General features: G+C 56.2%; 5 protein-coding genes across 5 annotated transcripts; 2 read left to right on the forward strand and 3 right to left on the reverse strand.

Annotated features, from left to right (window-relative positions):
* Window positions 1-1,109: 1,109 nt before the first annotated feature.
* On the reverse strand, window positions 1,110-2,716 carry J7T55_008349 (pap2 domain containing protein; the record flags this gene model as incomplete). Its single annotated transcript, XM_053138657.1, has 2 exons — window positions 1,110-2,226; window positions 2,316-2,716. The coding sequence occupies 2 exons, from the start codon at window positions 2,714-2,716 to the stop codon at window positions 1,110-1,112; spliced, it is 1,518 nt and encodes a 505-aa protein (XP_052997625.1).
* Window positions 2,717-4,301: 1,585 nt separating this feature from the next.
* Window positions 4,302-4,949, forward strand: J7T55_008350 (fad-dependent pyridine nucleotide-disulfide oxidoreductase; the record flags this gene model as incomplete). Its single annotated transcript, XM_053138658.1, has 1 exon — window positions 4,302-4,949. One exon carries the CDS (start codon window positions 4,302-4,304, stop codon window positions 4,947-4,949), a length of 648 nt encoding a protein of 215 aa, XP_052997626.1.
* Window positions 4,950-5,209: 260 nt separating this feature from the next.
* On the reverse strand, window positions 5,210-6,420 carry J7T55_008351 (mitochondrial 54s ribosomal protein rml2; the record flags this gene model as incomplete). The annotated part of the gene is made up of 2 exons (XM_053138659.1): window positions 5,210-5,394; window positions 5,460-6,420. 2 exons carry the CDS (start codon window positions 6,418-6,420, stop codon window positions 5,210-5,212), a joined length of 1,146 nt encoding a protein of 381 aa, XP_052997627.1.
* A 2,081-nt stretch (window positions 6,421-8,501) lies between these two features.
* J7T55_008352 (g2 mitotic-specific cyclin-b) lies at window positions 8,502-10,063 on the forward strand (the record flags this gene model as incomplete). The annotated part of the gene is made up of 2 exons (XM_053138660.1): window positions 8,502-8,516; window positions 8,603-10,063. 2 exons carry the CDS (start codon window positions 8,502-8,504, stop codon window positions 10,061-10,063), a joined length of 1,476 nt encoding a protein of 491 aa, XP_052997628.1.
* Window positions 10,064-10,879: 816 nt separating this feature from the next.
* Window positions 10,880-11,410, reverse strand: J7T55_008353 (uncharacterized protein; the record flags this gene model as incomplete). Its single annotated transcript, XM_053138661.1, has 1 exon — window positions 10,880-11,410. The coding sequence occupies one exon, from the start codon at window positions 11,408-11,410 to the stop codon at window positions 10,880-10,882; it is 531 nt and encodes a 176-aa protein (XP_052997629.1).
* Between the last annotated feature and the right edge of the window lie 1,212 nt (window positions 11,411-12,622).

A 12,622-nucleotide genomic window follows, 5' to 3' on the forward strand; every position in this document is an offset into this window, starting at 1 on the left:
ACCGAGCGACACACACCCCGGTGCTACGGCTTCAAGGTCCACGCCTCGGCCGCTCTCGAGCGCTGGCAGGATGAGCAGCGCGACACCATGCGCCGCCGGCTCAAGCGCCAGGAGGTCGAGCCGGGCTTTAAGGACGACGGCGACGTCGATGATGACGAAGAAGAGGAAGAAGAGGACGACGACGAGGAACTCGAGTTCCAGGAGGGTGCTGCCGCCGCCGCGCAGGCTGAGGCGGGTGCTCAACACGTGGCCGGCTAGACGCTGCGCTGGACTTGTCACCCTCACTTTTCACGCCCGTTAGACATCCCGATCAGGCCGAAGAGGCAAAGATCTTGACTTGTGTTGTGTGTTTTATGGCGTTCAGGCGGGGCAGGGTTAACGGTTCACGATGGAAATACCTCAGTTGCATCGGCAGGGCGTGCAGTTTATGGTCATGCATTAGGCATTACGGCTTGCCTCATTGATACCTGTTCAGGCAGATAATCCCAGTGATTGACGATCACAATAGCACCGTCCCGATACCATGTGACATGTTTATATGCCCCGCAGTGCACATTGGTCTTCTGCCATATATCAGGCGGGCAGCGATGCGTGATGTCTCAAACACTTACCCATCCACCGAATCCTTTCTTCACTCGTCCGCGGCTCGCAGGCTAGTATTTGGTTCTTGGAGCAGGCACATGGAAGGGCAAGTTTTCAATCCTCTGAAGCATCCACAGGTCTAGATCTCCACACCGTTGACTTGTACGATACAATCGTGCCCACATGCCCTCGCAAAACTACACAATGTCTACATTGCTGGTGGTTCGTCCCTATCTGAGTGCCACCACCCATTCGATACTGCGAGAGCCCGGGGCGAACATGCGGCATAAGTCAATAATCTGTACCTTCCTAATTCACGAATACAGTGTGCAATCGGTGCCGGTCATTATGGTCATATTGAACGTAGAATTGCGTTATTTCTGGAGCCCGATGCACCGATGCCTTCGTATCTACACACCTAAATGCTGTCCCGCCCAATCCACGCAGAACGCCGTACGGATGATGTGGTTTCTGAACAAATTTCCAACACCCTGAAATAGAAAAATAGCAAGACACTCGTCCGTCTTCTATTGCGCACGCCGCCTTGCCGCCTCCTCGCCATCCTCGCCCCCGCGCAGGCCGTTGCCCGTGCTGGCCATGGAGCGGTCCTTGTCGCCAACACCGCCCAGAGCGGCCTCCTCGTCCACGGGCGGGGCCTCCTGGCTGAGGTCCTCCCAGTCCATGGCGTAGCTGAAGCTGCCGACGCCGGCCCAGAAGGCCTTGTCGCTGCAGCGGGGCCCCCAGGCCCAGCCGGCGCCCTGCGAGATGGGCAGGTGGTACCAGCGGAAGGCGAAGAAGGCGCAGACCAGCCCGATGAGGAAGCCGAACAGGATGTCGAAGCCGTGGTGCCGGAAGTCGAACCACCGCGAGCTGGCGATGAAGATGGCCGTGAAGAAGGGCGCCGACGCGAAGATCAGCAGGTACAGAGGCGGCGCCGCGGCCTGCTGCCGCACCGACGCCAGCCGCTTGTTGTGCCGGGCGAAGAGGTCCGACGCCGCCGGGTCGTGCGTCTGCGCGTGGAGGGACTCCTGCTCGAGGGTGGCCTGTAGGCGCCGGGCGCCCGGGTGGCGGGAGGGGAAGGCGGAGAAGGTGGCCGCCGGGTTGGCCTGGCCCGCCGGCGCGGGGGCGAGGAAGGGGAACGTGATGGCGAACTTGCTGGCGATGAACAGGCTCAGGTAGATCAGGCCCGCGGCGGCGGAGCTCGAGTGGCCCGACGGGTAGGACCGGAACCCGTCCTCCAGCAGCTCCTGCGCATCGTCCCTGTTGTCCATGCCACGGCAAATTTCGGCCGAGACGAGCCGCTGGAACCCGTCGGCGACGTTCTCGCCGCCCACGATGTACTTGGTGAAGTTCTCGATGTCTGGGTTGCAGCGCGACAGGAGGTCAGGGCGCGGCTTGCCGAAGAGGTTCTTCATCCCGTTGGTGATGAACCAGGCCGACGCCAGGGACAAGGCGAGCCCCAGCCAGCCGACGTGGAGCTCCCACAGCTTGCGCTTCCAGATCAAGGACTTGGGCGTGCCCTTTGGCACGGTGTTTCCGGGTACGAAGATGAGGGAGACGATCAGGACGACGGCAATGGGAATGGCACCCATGCACGTGACAAGCAGCCATGGTGGGACTGTCTCGTGCTCTGTAAAGGGGAATCTAGGGGAGGTTAGCACCAGAAACTCTGGAAACGAACGGCCAGTACCCAGTCTGTGAGAGCTGGAGACGGAGTTGGAGCTGGATCTTACGAAATATTTGGGTCCTCGAGGAAGAAAGGACGCTTATTGGGTGGGTGATTGCCCATATAGTAGGCGACGCCCAATGCGACGAATATGATGATCCAGTCAAAGACATATGAGGATACAACGGTGATGGCAGACCTGGTTGACCGTTTCCGGGGCCGCAGCTGGGCAGCGATATGTGTGCGAGCCATGTTGATGTCTGGGGTGTATGAAGGGCCTGGATATGAGGTGTCGACCTGGTGGCGCATGTCAGAGTCGCGGTAGGCGTCGTGCTGGTGATGGTCGCGGTCGCGGTCGTCGTGATCGTCGGGGTCGTGCTCTAGGTCATAGCCCACTCGAGAGTACTGGCGGCGGCTTTGTATAGGGATGAGGGGCACCGAGCCGTTGTTCGGCTCACCACTCGACATGATGGGGGGAGCTAAGAGATCAAAGAAAGGAGCTACGAAGTGGTGGTGGCAAGCGGGCCGTTTGTGTTTAAGAGGACTAGTCGTCACTCGGGTACAGCATTCAAAGGTCCCCGTTCCCAGATCAAGTGTCAGTACCCGCCGATGTGATACGAGACGGCCTTGTGCTGTGGTCCGAGTCAGCTCCTAACAGCAGGGTTTCTTGGCCAATTGTCCGGGGAACGTGTGAATGAATTTGATTAATGAACGAATGAACGGGGAATCGGGCGAGTGAGTGGGAACCGTCGTGGGTACAGCCAGGCAGGGAGGTCTAGGTCCCTCAGAGCTGCGTATGTTGATCTCTCGAGCTTACTGTGAGACTAATGTCGTGGGTGGCTGGCTGGTTGGAGGAGTTGGTAAGAGGATTCGTAGGTAGTCTCCTTCCAACTGCCGTGTGGAGGGATGTGTGTGCGTGTGCAAAAAAACCAGAATACGAACCCAAAGCCGAAGGAGGGAATAGCTCGCGTGGTTTCGATTCCCAAGGTTTATAATCCGTAGCGTCTTGGTCCTCAGGAGCCTAAGGTAGGTACCGGCCGCACAAAGGCGCTCCTTTCTGCAAAGGAAGGGAGCGCGCGTTTGGGGGTTTGGGGTTTGGGGGCTTCTAAAATGGTACTGCAGACCAAGGACCAAGGGCCAAAGATCAGACCAAACTAGAGGCCAGATGAAGGGTGAAAGGCAGGTGAAAAAGGAGGCAGCTGGCACAGCCACTGACCGCGGCATGCGATGTGCGAGATGATCCTCTGGGCATTGCTATGATCGCCGCGAGCAAACTCGAAGCATCCCTTCCCTTCTGTTGGCCGGCTTGGCTTTTGGCACAGGGCGTCCAACTGACTGCCAGACTGTCAGCGCCTGCGGTAGATTGCGATGAGGTAGACCAAGACTCTGTGAGCCTGGCGACCTTGGCACTCAGGCGCGGTCCACTCTTGACTGTCTGGCGATCGAATAGGAAACCGACTTCATGCTGTTGCTTGTATCAGGACCAACAAAGCAGCCCAAATGGTAATAAGTATCATCCGAGGGGGCCGCTGTTGTGTTGCACCACACAGCTCAGCCCCTTTTGCAAGGCGCAACCGATTCAACTTCTGGGACAAAGAATTAAGCTATATGTCTTTCGGTGACAACCGAGATCGGGGTCTGCGACCAAAATAGCAGTGGCTCAGAAACAAGCATACTGTGGTATTTGTTTATCCGGCACGCCATTCGGTCGACGTCTGGTCGCCATTGGACGCCTCGATGCCGGATCGAATTGCGATCTTGATAAAATCTCCGCGTCAGCGCAGGGGTGTGGGGTTGACAGCTCTCTGTCTCTGAGGGGATTGCTGGGCATGGCATGGATTGCCCGACGTCGCATCGGCACATCAACCTCTTTCCATCAGTCTACCTATCTAGTGTAGGTAACTTGATAGAATTACCATATACATCTACAGTACCACTCAAGCATCACCAGGAATTGATCTTGGCATCAAATTCTAATTCCTCGAGCCCAACGCACATGACCGTACACTACTTTCATAGCAACCCTTATATACATTTCTAGCCTCCCGCGGCCATGGTTGAGGTCAAGGAATACCGCTTGCCACCGACATCTCGGATTCCTAATTCCCCATTCCCTCTGCTGCACTACCCCCGCTTCTTCCCCTCGCCCTCATCGCGATCCCCGACCGCCGTGCACGACGCCTTCGCTGCCAACGGCTGGCAGGTGCAATGGATCTTCAGGTACGGGCCGACCCAGCAGTCCCACTACCACTCGGCCGCGCACGAGTGCATGGCCGTCCTCAGCGGCGAGGCCACCATCCGCTTCGGCGTCGCTGATGACGAGCGTGCTGGTGGTGGTGACGGTGACGCCGGGGGCATAGAGGTGCATGCACGCGCCGGGGACGTCTTTGTCCTGCCCGCGGGGCTGGCACATAAGACCTTTAACCCGGAGCCCAGCGACAGCACATTCAAGCTGCTGACGCCCGGGGACGGCCACCACCACGTCTCCGAAGGTGGTGATGGGGGCTCGAGGGCCGGCCTTGAACGTGTTGAGTTGTCCGGATTCACGATGATCGGGGCGTATCCTGTCGGTGCCAAGTGGGACTTTGCAGTTGGGGGTGAGCACGAGGGCCGCTATCAGGAGGTGTGGTCGGTGCCGAGACCTGAGCGAGATCCTGTCCTAGGAGCGGACCCGGCTGGGTTGACGAGGCTTTGGAGTTGATCTTCTTCCGATGTGGGAACATTTGTCATCGTTATGGTTGGTGCCTCGATCTTGTGGTAAGCTCGAGCGCAGTATGGTTCCTGAGTCTCTATTATCTGTGGTAAGCCAGTTATGCACCAAGGAGTTCAGTTCCCTTGTGGGATGAAAGCAGATGGTCCCGGGCGTGGAGCATGACCATCGCAGGCACTTGAAGAGTGACGTTGTACAAATAGTCTTACATATATAGCTCGGATATGTACAGACAAGACTCCTCATCACACTCAAGACGAGCCGCCCTTCCTGTCTCTCCTCTTGCCCATGTTGCGCACGCGAGGCGTGACAATAAACCTGTTAATGTTGTGCTTTCTGCGGGTCTTGTAGCCTCCCTTGGCCGGTGTGCCCCAAGGACTGACCGGGTGCCGGTTTCCCTTGGATTTACCACGACCACCACCGTGCGGGTGATCGACTGGACGAGTGTTAGCGTGCGGACTGCCCACGGAATGTACTTGAGGAAGGGAAATCGTGGCTCACCAGTGTTCATGGCCACACCTCTCACTGTTGGCCTGATACCCAGCCACCGGCTCCTGCCAGCCTTTCCAAGCGAGGTGTAGTTGTAGTGGACATTGCTCGCAACACCGATTGTCGCAATGGCATCCTTGTCCACCTTGCGCACCTCGCCACTCTGCAGCCTCACGCTGACGTGCTTTCCAACCACGATCTTGGTACCGTCGTCCCTCGTCTCCTCCTCCTTGGACGCAATGACGCCGTAGGTGCCCGCGCTTCGGCAGAAACGGGCGGGGCCATCTCTCCTCGACCCAATGCAGTAGATCATGGTGCCCACTGGGATCATGTGCATGGGCAGGCAGTTCCCGCGATGCGCCGTCTTGGAGGCCAGGATACCCGGGTCGATAATACCACCCATGCTGTCGAGCAGGTCCTTGGGGATGCCGGCTCGGTAGCTGTGGACGACGTCACCGGCCCTCATGCCATCAGCTGCAATGATGTAACTCTTCTTGCCATCCGCCTTGTTCGAGACCAGGGCGATGTGTGCGGTACGGTTGGGATCGTACTCGATGCGCTCCACGAGGTGTGGCCCGGGGGCCTTCCTGTCAAAGTCGACCGTCCGGATACGTCTCTTGTGTCCACCACCACGATGCCGCACAGTGACCCTACCCGTATTGTTTCTGCCACCTCTTGCTTGGCCCTTCTTGGGGAAGGTCAGCGCCCGGTATGGCCTCCCTTTCCATAGGTGGTCGTTGATGGGGCGCTTGAGATGCCGCACGCCGGGGGTTCGGGGCTTGTAGGTTCGCAGGATGACGGTTTCCTCCTCGTCCGTTCTCAGGGAGGGCTGGATGGACTCCTCAGCGCGCAGTGCTGGCGCGGTCGACTTCTCCCGGGTAGGCGTCTTGCTGGCATAGGCTCGTGCGAAGGTAGAGGCGGTGAGCAGCGACCTGATGGACGAGGCCAGTGGCCTTAACCGTGGCTGGAGCATCTTTCGGGGGGTGGGCAGATGTGGATGCTCAGGCTCGAGCTCCTGGGCGTCCTATGATGTGGTGGGCTCAATTGGGCCGGGCAGCCATCAATGCAAGTAGAACTCTGTGCCTTCGGCTCGAGTTAGTAAGAGTGGACCCAGCGAAGGCGAGAGTGCTCGACTCGATTTGTCTGAGGTCACCTTGCGTTATTGTAGGGCAGCCGGATTGATGGGCCTACAGCTGGTTTGGTGGTGTCAAGCTCGAAAATTCGAAAGTTCGCCGACGCCGATGGCAGGGGTCTGGTGATGACTAAGCCGTCCCAATATAAGACGCTACACGGTTGGAGCCCCGTGTCATGCATCTCAGTTCTAACAGATTGAATTGCTCGCACGTATATTCAACATTCAATTGCGTATACTTGGGAGCAAAATAATCAATAGATAGCCGTGCTTGCCTCACCGGCACTGTCTAAGATCCTGATCCCTTCCTGGAGTCCACGTCTCTGTGTATATATGGACTATGTCCCCCGGTGTTGAAGTGTGTCTCGGACGCGGCCTGTCGGCGGTCTGTAAGCTTTGCTACAATTCATAAACAGATAGACTAAGGTTAACAGTCACAGACTGCATAGAGCATGGCTCCACTGGTGTCATGGAGATGGACGTAGCTGATGCCGTGAGAGCTACCCTGAAGCTTTGGAGCTGGGGGTTGAGCAGCAACGGTGCTGGCGGCCAATAACGGCTCGATTGAGTAACGGTTGCCGTGGTTGCGGGAGGGAAAGGCCCATCCAAATATAAACAAAAGGTCGGGGGTTCTGTCGCGTCGACTTCCGGCACGACCCCACAGTCGAGCTACCCATACATGGTCCACCCAGCCCGGTCAGCTTCAGCCTTTACTCACTCCCAAGGTTGTCTCGACTTGGACTTTACCTCTTCACACACTCTCTAAACACCAGACAGACAACCTCTCTCCTCTTCGTCAACAGATACATTCAACGTCAGCGACTTGAATTGCACAATTTCCAGTAAGTGGCTGTCAATTCTATTGCGTCTTCTCATGGCCCCTCGTCGTCGCGCAATTTCATTGTCATACCTCGACTCCAGACTGCTGCAGTGCAGACTGGACGCGTCCCAGTGATGCGAGCAGTTGCAGTACAGTACAGTGCAGTGCCTGGGCTGGTCTGGTCTGGCTGGTGTGGTCTGGGTGGCAGCAGGCTCTTCCCAAGTCGCGGTCTGTTGCGTTGCAGGTGCTGCAGGTGCAGGGGTCCACGTCCACGTCCGCCTCACGTTCACGCTCACGCTCCGTCCGCAACACGCTCCTTCCCACACCTGGCACCGTGCAAGTGTTGCGGCAGCTCTCTGCAATTGCAATTGCACTTGCACTCACTCTCTTCTACCTGCACCCGCACCTGCACTGGGGCTCCACTCCCACTCTCTGCTACCCGTTGACCTCAAAAACAAGGTCTGTCCGCTCGGCCTGCCCTGCACATAAACACGCCTCCGTCCAGTCTGCCCGTCTGCTACCCACCCCATCGTCCACCCCCATCATCTCCGTCAGTCTTGATCTTCCTAGGAGCAGGTCATTCTTTAGCCATCCATCTCTGCAACACTAGACGGCGACAACAGCAGCATCACCTCAAGCAGCAGGCAAAAAGTCAGGACATCCACAGCTCTGCCAACCCACTGTCATCAGTCTTCCCACACATCCACGCGCTGCTCTGTCCTCGGGCATCCATACCATACTCATCGAGACCCATCTTATCCGGCTGGCCGCTCTGTTGATTGACATTGTTTGTTCCACGCGTCTAGAGACAATTATCATCTCTGCATTTTTGTTGCCGAGTATTCAATGTCAGTCTTCATTGAGCCTGTCCCCAATGCAATATTTTTCACCAGACGCGCCGAGCTGCCAGAAGCTCCACATCGCTGAGCACCTCCCATCCACAACCATCTCCTCCAGCTGTCCGCAACCACACCAAACAACACATACACACATCAAACCGGCCTCGAGCCTCCTGCCTTAATGCATGACTCGTTTGTTTACTGACTGTACTTTGCAGCAACCCCTTAGTGTTCGGGTATCTTAATACACGTCAATCGACAACATGCCTCCCGCAGGTGTAAGATATTACCCATAACACTAACTTAATTACGCGATATATCAACCAATATTGTGGCACAGCACCCGTTCTGACCTTGCTCATAGGGACGTACTACGCGCGCCCGCGTCATCGCCAGCGAGAATGACGAGAACAGCATGACCGGCAGTTCAACCCGTCTTACACGTGCTAAGGCTGCGGCCCTGAATGTCGACGAGCTGTCACAGCCATCCAAGCCCCTGCAATCCAAAAAGGCAGCCGTCAACACAAATGTCGCAGGCGCTACCAGGAAGCGTGCTGCTCTTGGTGATGTTTCCAATGTCACCAAGGTCGAGGTTACCGAGGGAAAGAAGGTCACCGCCACCAAAACCGGCGTTGTCTCAAAGACCACACAAGCGAACAGAGTCCAAAAGAGCACATCAGCTGCCACATCACGCGCCCGTGCCCCACTTGCATCCAAGGAACCCAATGCCACCAAGAAGACCACCAAGGCATCAGGCCCTGGCGAGATCGGCTCCAAGAGAAAGGCCCCTCCCGCAGCGGCTCCAGCCATGAAGAAAGAGAAGACGCCCGTCGAGGAGGGCGAGCCCGTCCGCAAGAAGGTTCACACTGCAGAGAAGGAGAACCGACGCACCAAGGAGGATTTCGAGGCTGCTGATCCTGCCCTTAAACCCGCCGCTTCCCCCCAGGAGGGCGAATTTGTCTACCCTAAAGGCGTCGAAAACCTGGACTTGGAGGATCACGATGACCCTCTGATGGTGGCCGAGTATGCGCACGAGATCTTCGACTACCTTCTCACACTCGAGCCTAGCTCGCTTCCCAACCCCGACTACATGGATCACCAAGATGAGCTTGAGTGGAAGACACGAAGCATCCTGGTCGACTGGCTCATTGAGGTTCACACTCGGTTCCACCTCCTGCCAGAGACTCTGTTCTTGGCCATCAACATCATTGACCGCTTTCTGTCCGAAAAGGTTGTTCAACTCGACCGTGTCCAGCTGGTGGGCATCACTGCGATGTTCATCGCGTCCAAGTACGAAGAGGTCCTGTCGCCTCATGTCGGTAACTTCAAGCACGTTGCAGACAACGGATTCTCCGAGTCTGAGATTCTGTCTGCCGAGCGCTTCATCCTCCAGACTCTCGAGTACGATCTCAGCTACCCCAACCCCATGAACTTCCTGCGCCGCATCTCCAAGGCCGATAACTACGACATCCAAACCCGGACCGTCGCAAAGTACTTGCTAGAGATCAGCGTCGTCGACCGTCGTTTCATGGCATACCGCCCCTCTCATGTCGCTGCCACTGCTATGTACCTGGCACGCCTGATCCTGGACCGAGGTGACTGGGACGCGACGCTGGCATTCTATGCTGGCTACACCGAGGAAGAGATTGAGCCCGTCCTCCAGCTCATGGTTGACTACCTTGCACGGCCCGTTAGCCATGAAGCCTTCTTCAAGAAGTATGCCAGCAAGAAGTTCTTGAAGGCGTCTATCCTGACGCGTCAGTGGGCCAAGAAGAACGCGGCCGCGTTTGACATCCACGACCTGGACATACCTCTCGATGAGTAAGAGGCTGTCGTGTGCTTGGCTGTCATTCAATACGGCCATTTGGTCATGAAACGACATAGCCTCGAGCCTCTGACTACGACAGCTCTCAACGCTCAGCATGTGAACAACTACTCAAGTTTACGACACTGCATGAATTCATAGGCCAACGACGAAGCTTTATGTCAACATCACACTCTTCAGCGCCAATCTGTATTCATTGCGCGGCAAGCGGAGAGGTCATGATGATACCTTTCGGGATTTCGCTACTCGGTCATTGCGGCGGCGTACGGGTGTTATTGGTCTGCTCAGGGATGCAGGAAAGGGGTGTTCATGGCATGAAAGTATCCAACTGGTGTTGGTTTCTGTTCTATTTTTATCGGAAGATGCATCTTCCGCCATCAACCCTCAAGTTGCTATTGCTGCTGGCACTGCTTGGTCCTCAACAACGCAGGCACTCTTCTCAATTGCTCTCTAGCTTGGTTCAGCGACAAGAGTCATATTAATGGTTGGATGATCAGTACGATACGGCAGCATTTTGAGGGGATTTTGCTTCTTTTTCCATAGTGGCATTGGCCGGAAGAAGGTGACGAGGGAGGTGGTGCATTGGACTGTACATACTACCGATGTCGTGTTGGACTACCAGCTTGTGTTTTTACGGTAGACGGGAATTAAAAGGGATCATTGTTATGAAACTGATGCTATGCGACGGGCTGCCTCGTATTACTTCTGCAAGCATGTCGACTAGGCAGTGGCAACACTCGAAGTGCGGCTCAGCGTACGACCACCTCATTCTTTCATTGTTGTGCAGCACGCGTGGGACACCCCCCGCAGTGGTCATCAGTCTGCTGTGGCCCGAACCGTGATCTCGGTCACTGTCCTCGCGGCTGTATCGCCATCGCCAGTGTTGTCTCCTTCAGTTGTCCCGGCGTCATCACTCGCGCCGTATATGTCATCCTCTATGGGCCCCGTCTGTTGTTGTCTTTCCTGCTGCTGCTGGGCGGGCTGCGCAGCCGCCTCTCCAGGTTGCTCGCCTCGTCCAATCCTGCCGTCCCCAGCGCCGCCGTTCTCCCGGAACCACCGGACCAACGCCATACCCCTTGGCTTCGGCGCTGTCCCCCGTGCCTCGTCCACAGCCCCCGGCAGGCCGGACCTGCCCCATCGTCCCTGGTGCTCGTCCAGACCGCGCTCCTGGGCGAGAGCCCAGGCCTGGCTGGCTTTCTTGAAGTCGTTGCGGTCTTTGACCATCCGGTTGAAGGAGGACATGGTCGATGGGCCGCGGTTGGTGCCGCCTGTGATCCAGTGGGCCAGGCGGGCCTTTTTGGAAAGGAATGAGGAGGGGTCGTTTGGGTCATCGGTGGTGTTGGACATTTGCTCGCGAGTGGCTGGGCTGGGCTGCTCTTCTGGCTATTGGTGGGTTTCTCTCTCTGTGATGTTACCATCTCCGGCTCGAGGGTTGAGAGACTGAGTGGTGTCTTGTACTGTTCATTCAGAGAAGAGCTCTTTCCTTCAAGTGACTTTATATCACCCACGAGCCCACCGTGTCATGGTATGGGTAACAAACTTCCTCCGCTTAAGGGGAATCATGCCAGAGGCAGCGTGTTCATGTCAGTCACTCAGGACCATTTCAGTCTCATCCTTAACGTCTGCGTCCAACACTTTTCGCCGTTGCGTATCCTAATTATTATGAATAATGATGGAACTTCCACTTAAGTGAGAGAGGACCCACGAGTTGTCATATATGAGGCAAGGTCATGGCGGCCGTTCTCACTCACAAGGTTGATCGTCATCCAAGGAGTCACTAGTGACTTACATCAACATCCACTTACTTGTGGCTGATTGAAACAACTAATGTACACTGTCCAATTTCGTAGTTCTTGAGTGTAGTCTAAGCAGAAAAATATGAGTGTACAAGAAGGTTGTCAAAGGAGCATGACAGTTGAGAGCGATGGAATTTCAGAAGACAGAATACCCCTTCATTGGGCGAAGACCCCGATAACAATACAATTCTTGGACCACAATAAAGGGTTGGCTCATGAAAATACGGTACATTGCGATTGGAGTATTTGTATGCAACCTTGAGAGACCTGTTGTAGCCAGTCAGCAGCATGGCAAACTCGAGTGGAAGCATGTTTGAGAGAGTAGGCCATCCGGGAGATACTCGTTGACCTTGCCGAGACACAGTCGAGGGTGGAAACCTTGCCAAGCGGTCAGCAGACCAAAGATGGGAGTTCCATGCCGGGACTTCAAATTCATCCATCATGAGGCACCCTCTTCTATGGGTTGTGTAACATGCTGGGCCCACCCCTCGTTCGAGAAAGTCACTCGTGGGTACGTGGGTGCGTGGTTGCTTACACAGGCACAGGATGAACACGGATGTCGTGTACCTGCGCTGCTGCGGATGAGCGTTGTCTCCCTCACGAGACCAAGAGAAGCAGTCTGGATTCTGAAAACGACTCGCCTCTTGGACCTTGAATCTTGAAAGAGAACCTGAGGCTTCAAGATCCCCCGTGGCTGCGAGCAGGCCCAGCGCCAAACCTGATCGCACCCACTTGGGCACCGAAAAAAAGAAGTTGCGAGCCA

The sequence above is a fragment of the Diaporthe amygdali genome (genome assembly GCF_026229845.1).
Source record: "Diaporthe amygdali strain CAA958 chromosome Unknown NODE_4_length_2575358_cov_65_588622, whole genome shotgun sequence".
NCBI classification, from domain to species: domain Eukaryota; kingdom Fungi; phylum Ascomycota; class Sordariomycetes; order Diaporthales; family Diaporthaceae; genus Diaporthe; species Diaporthe amygdali.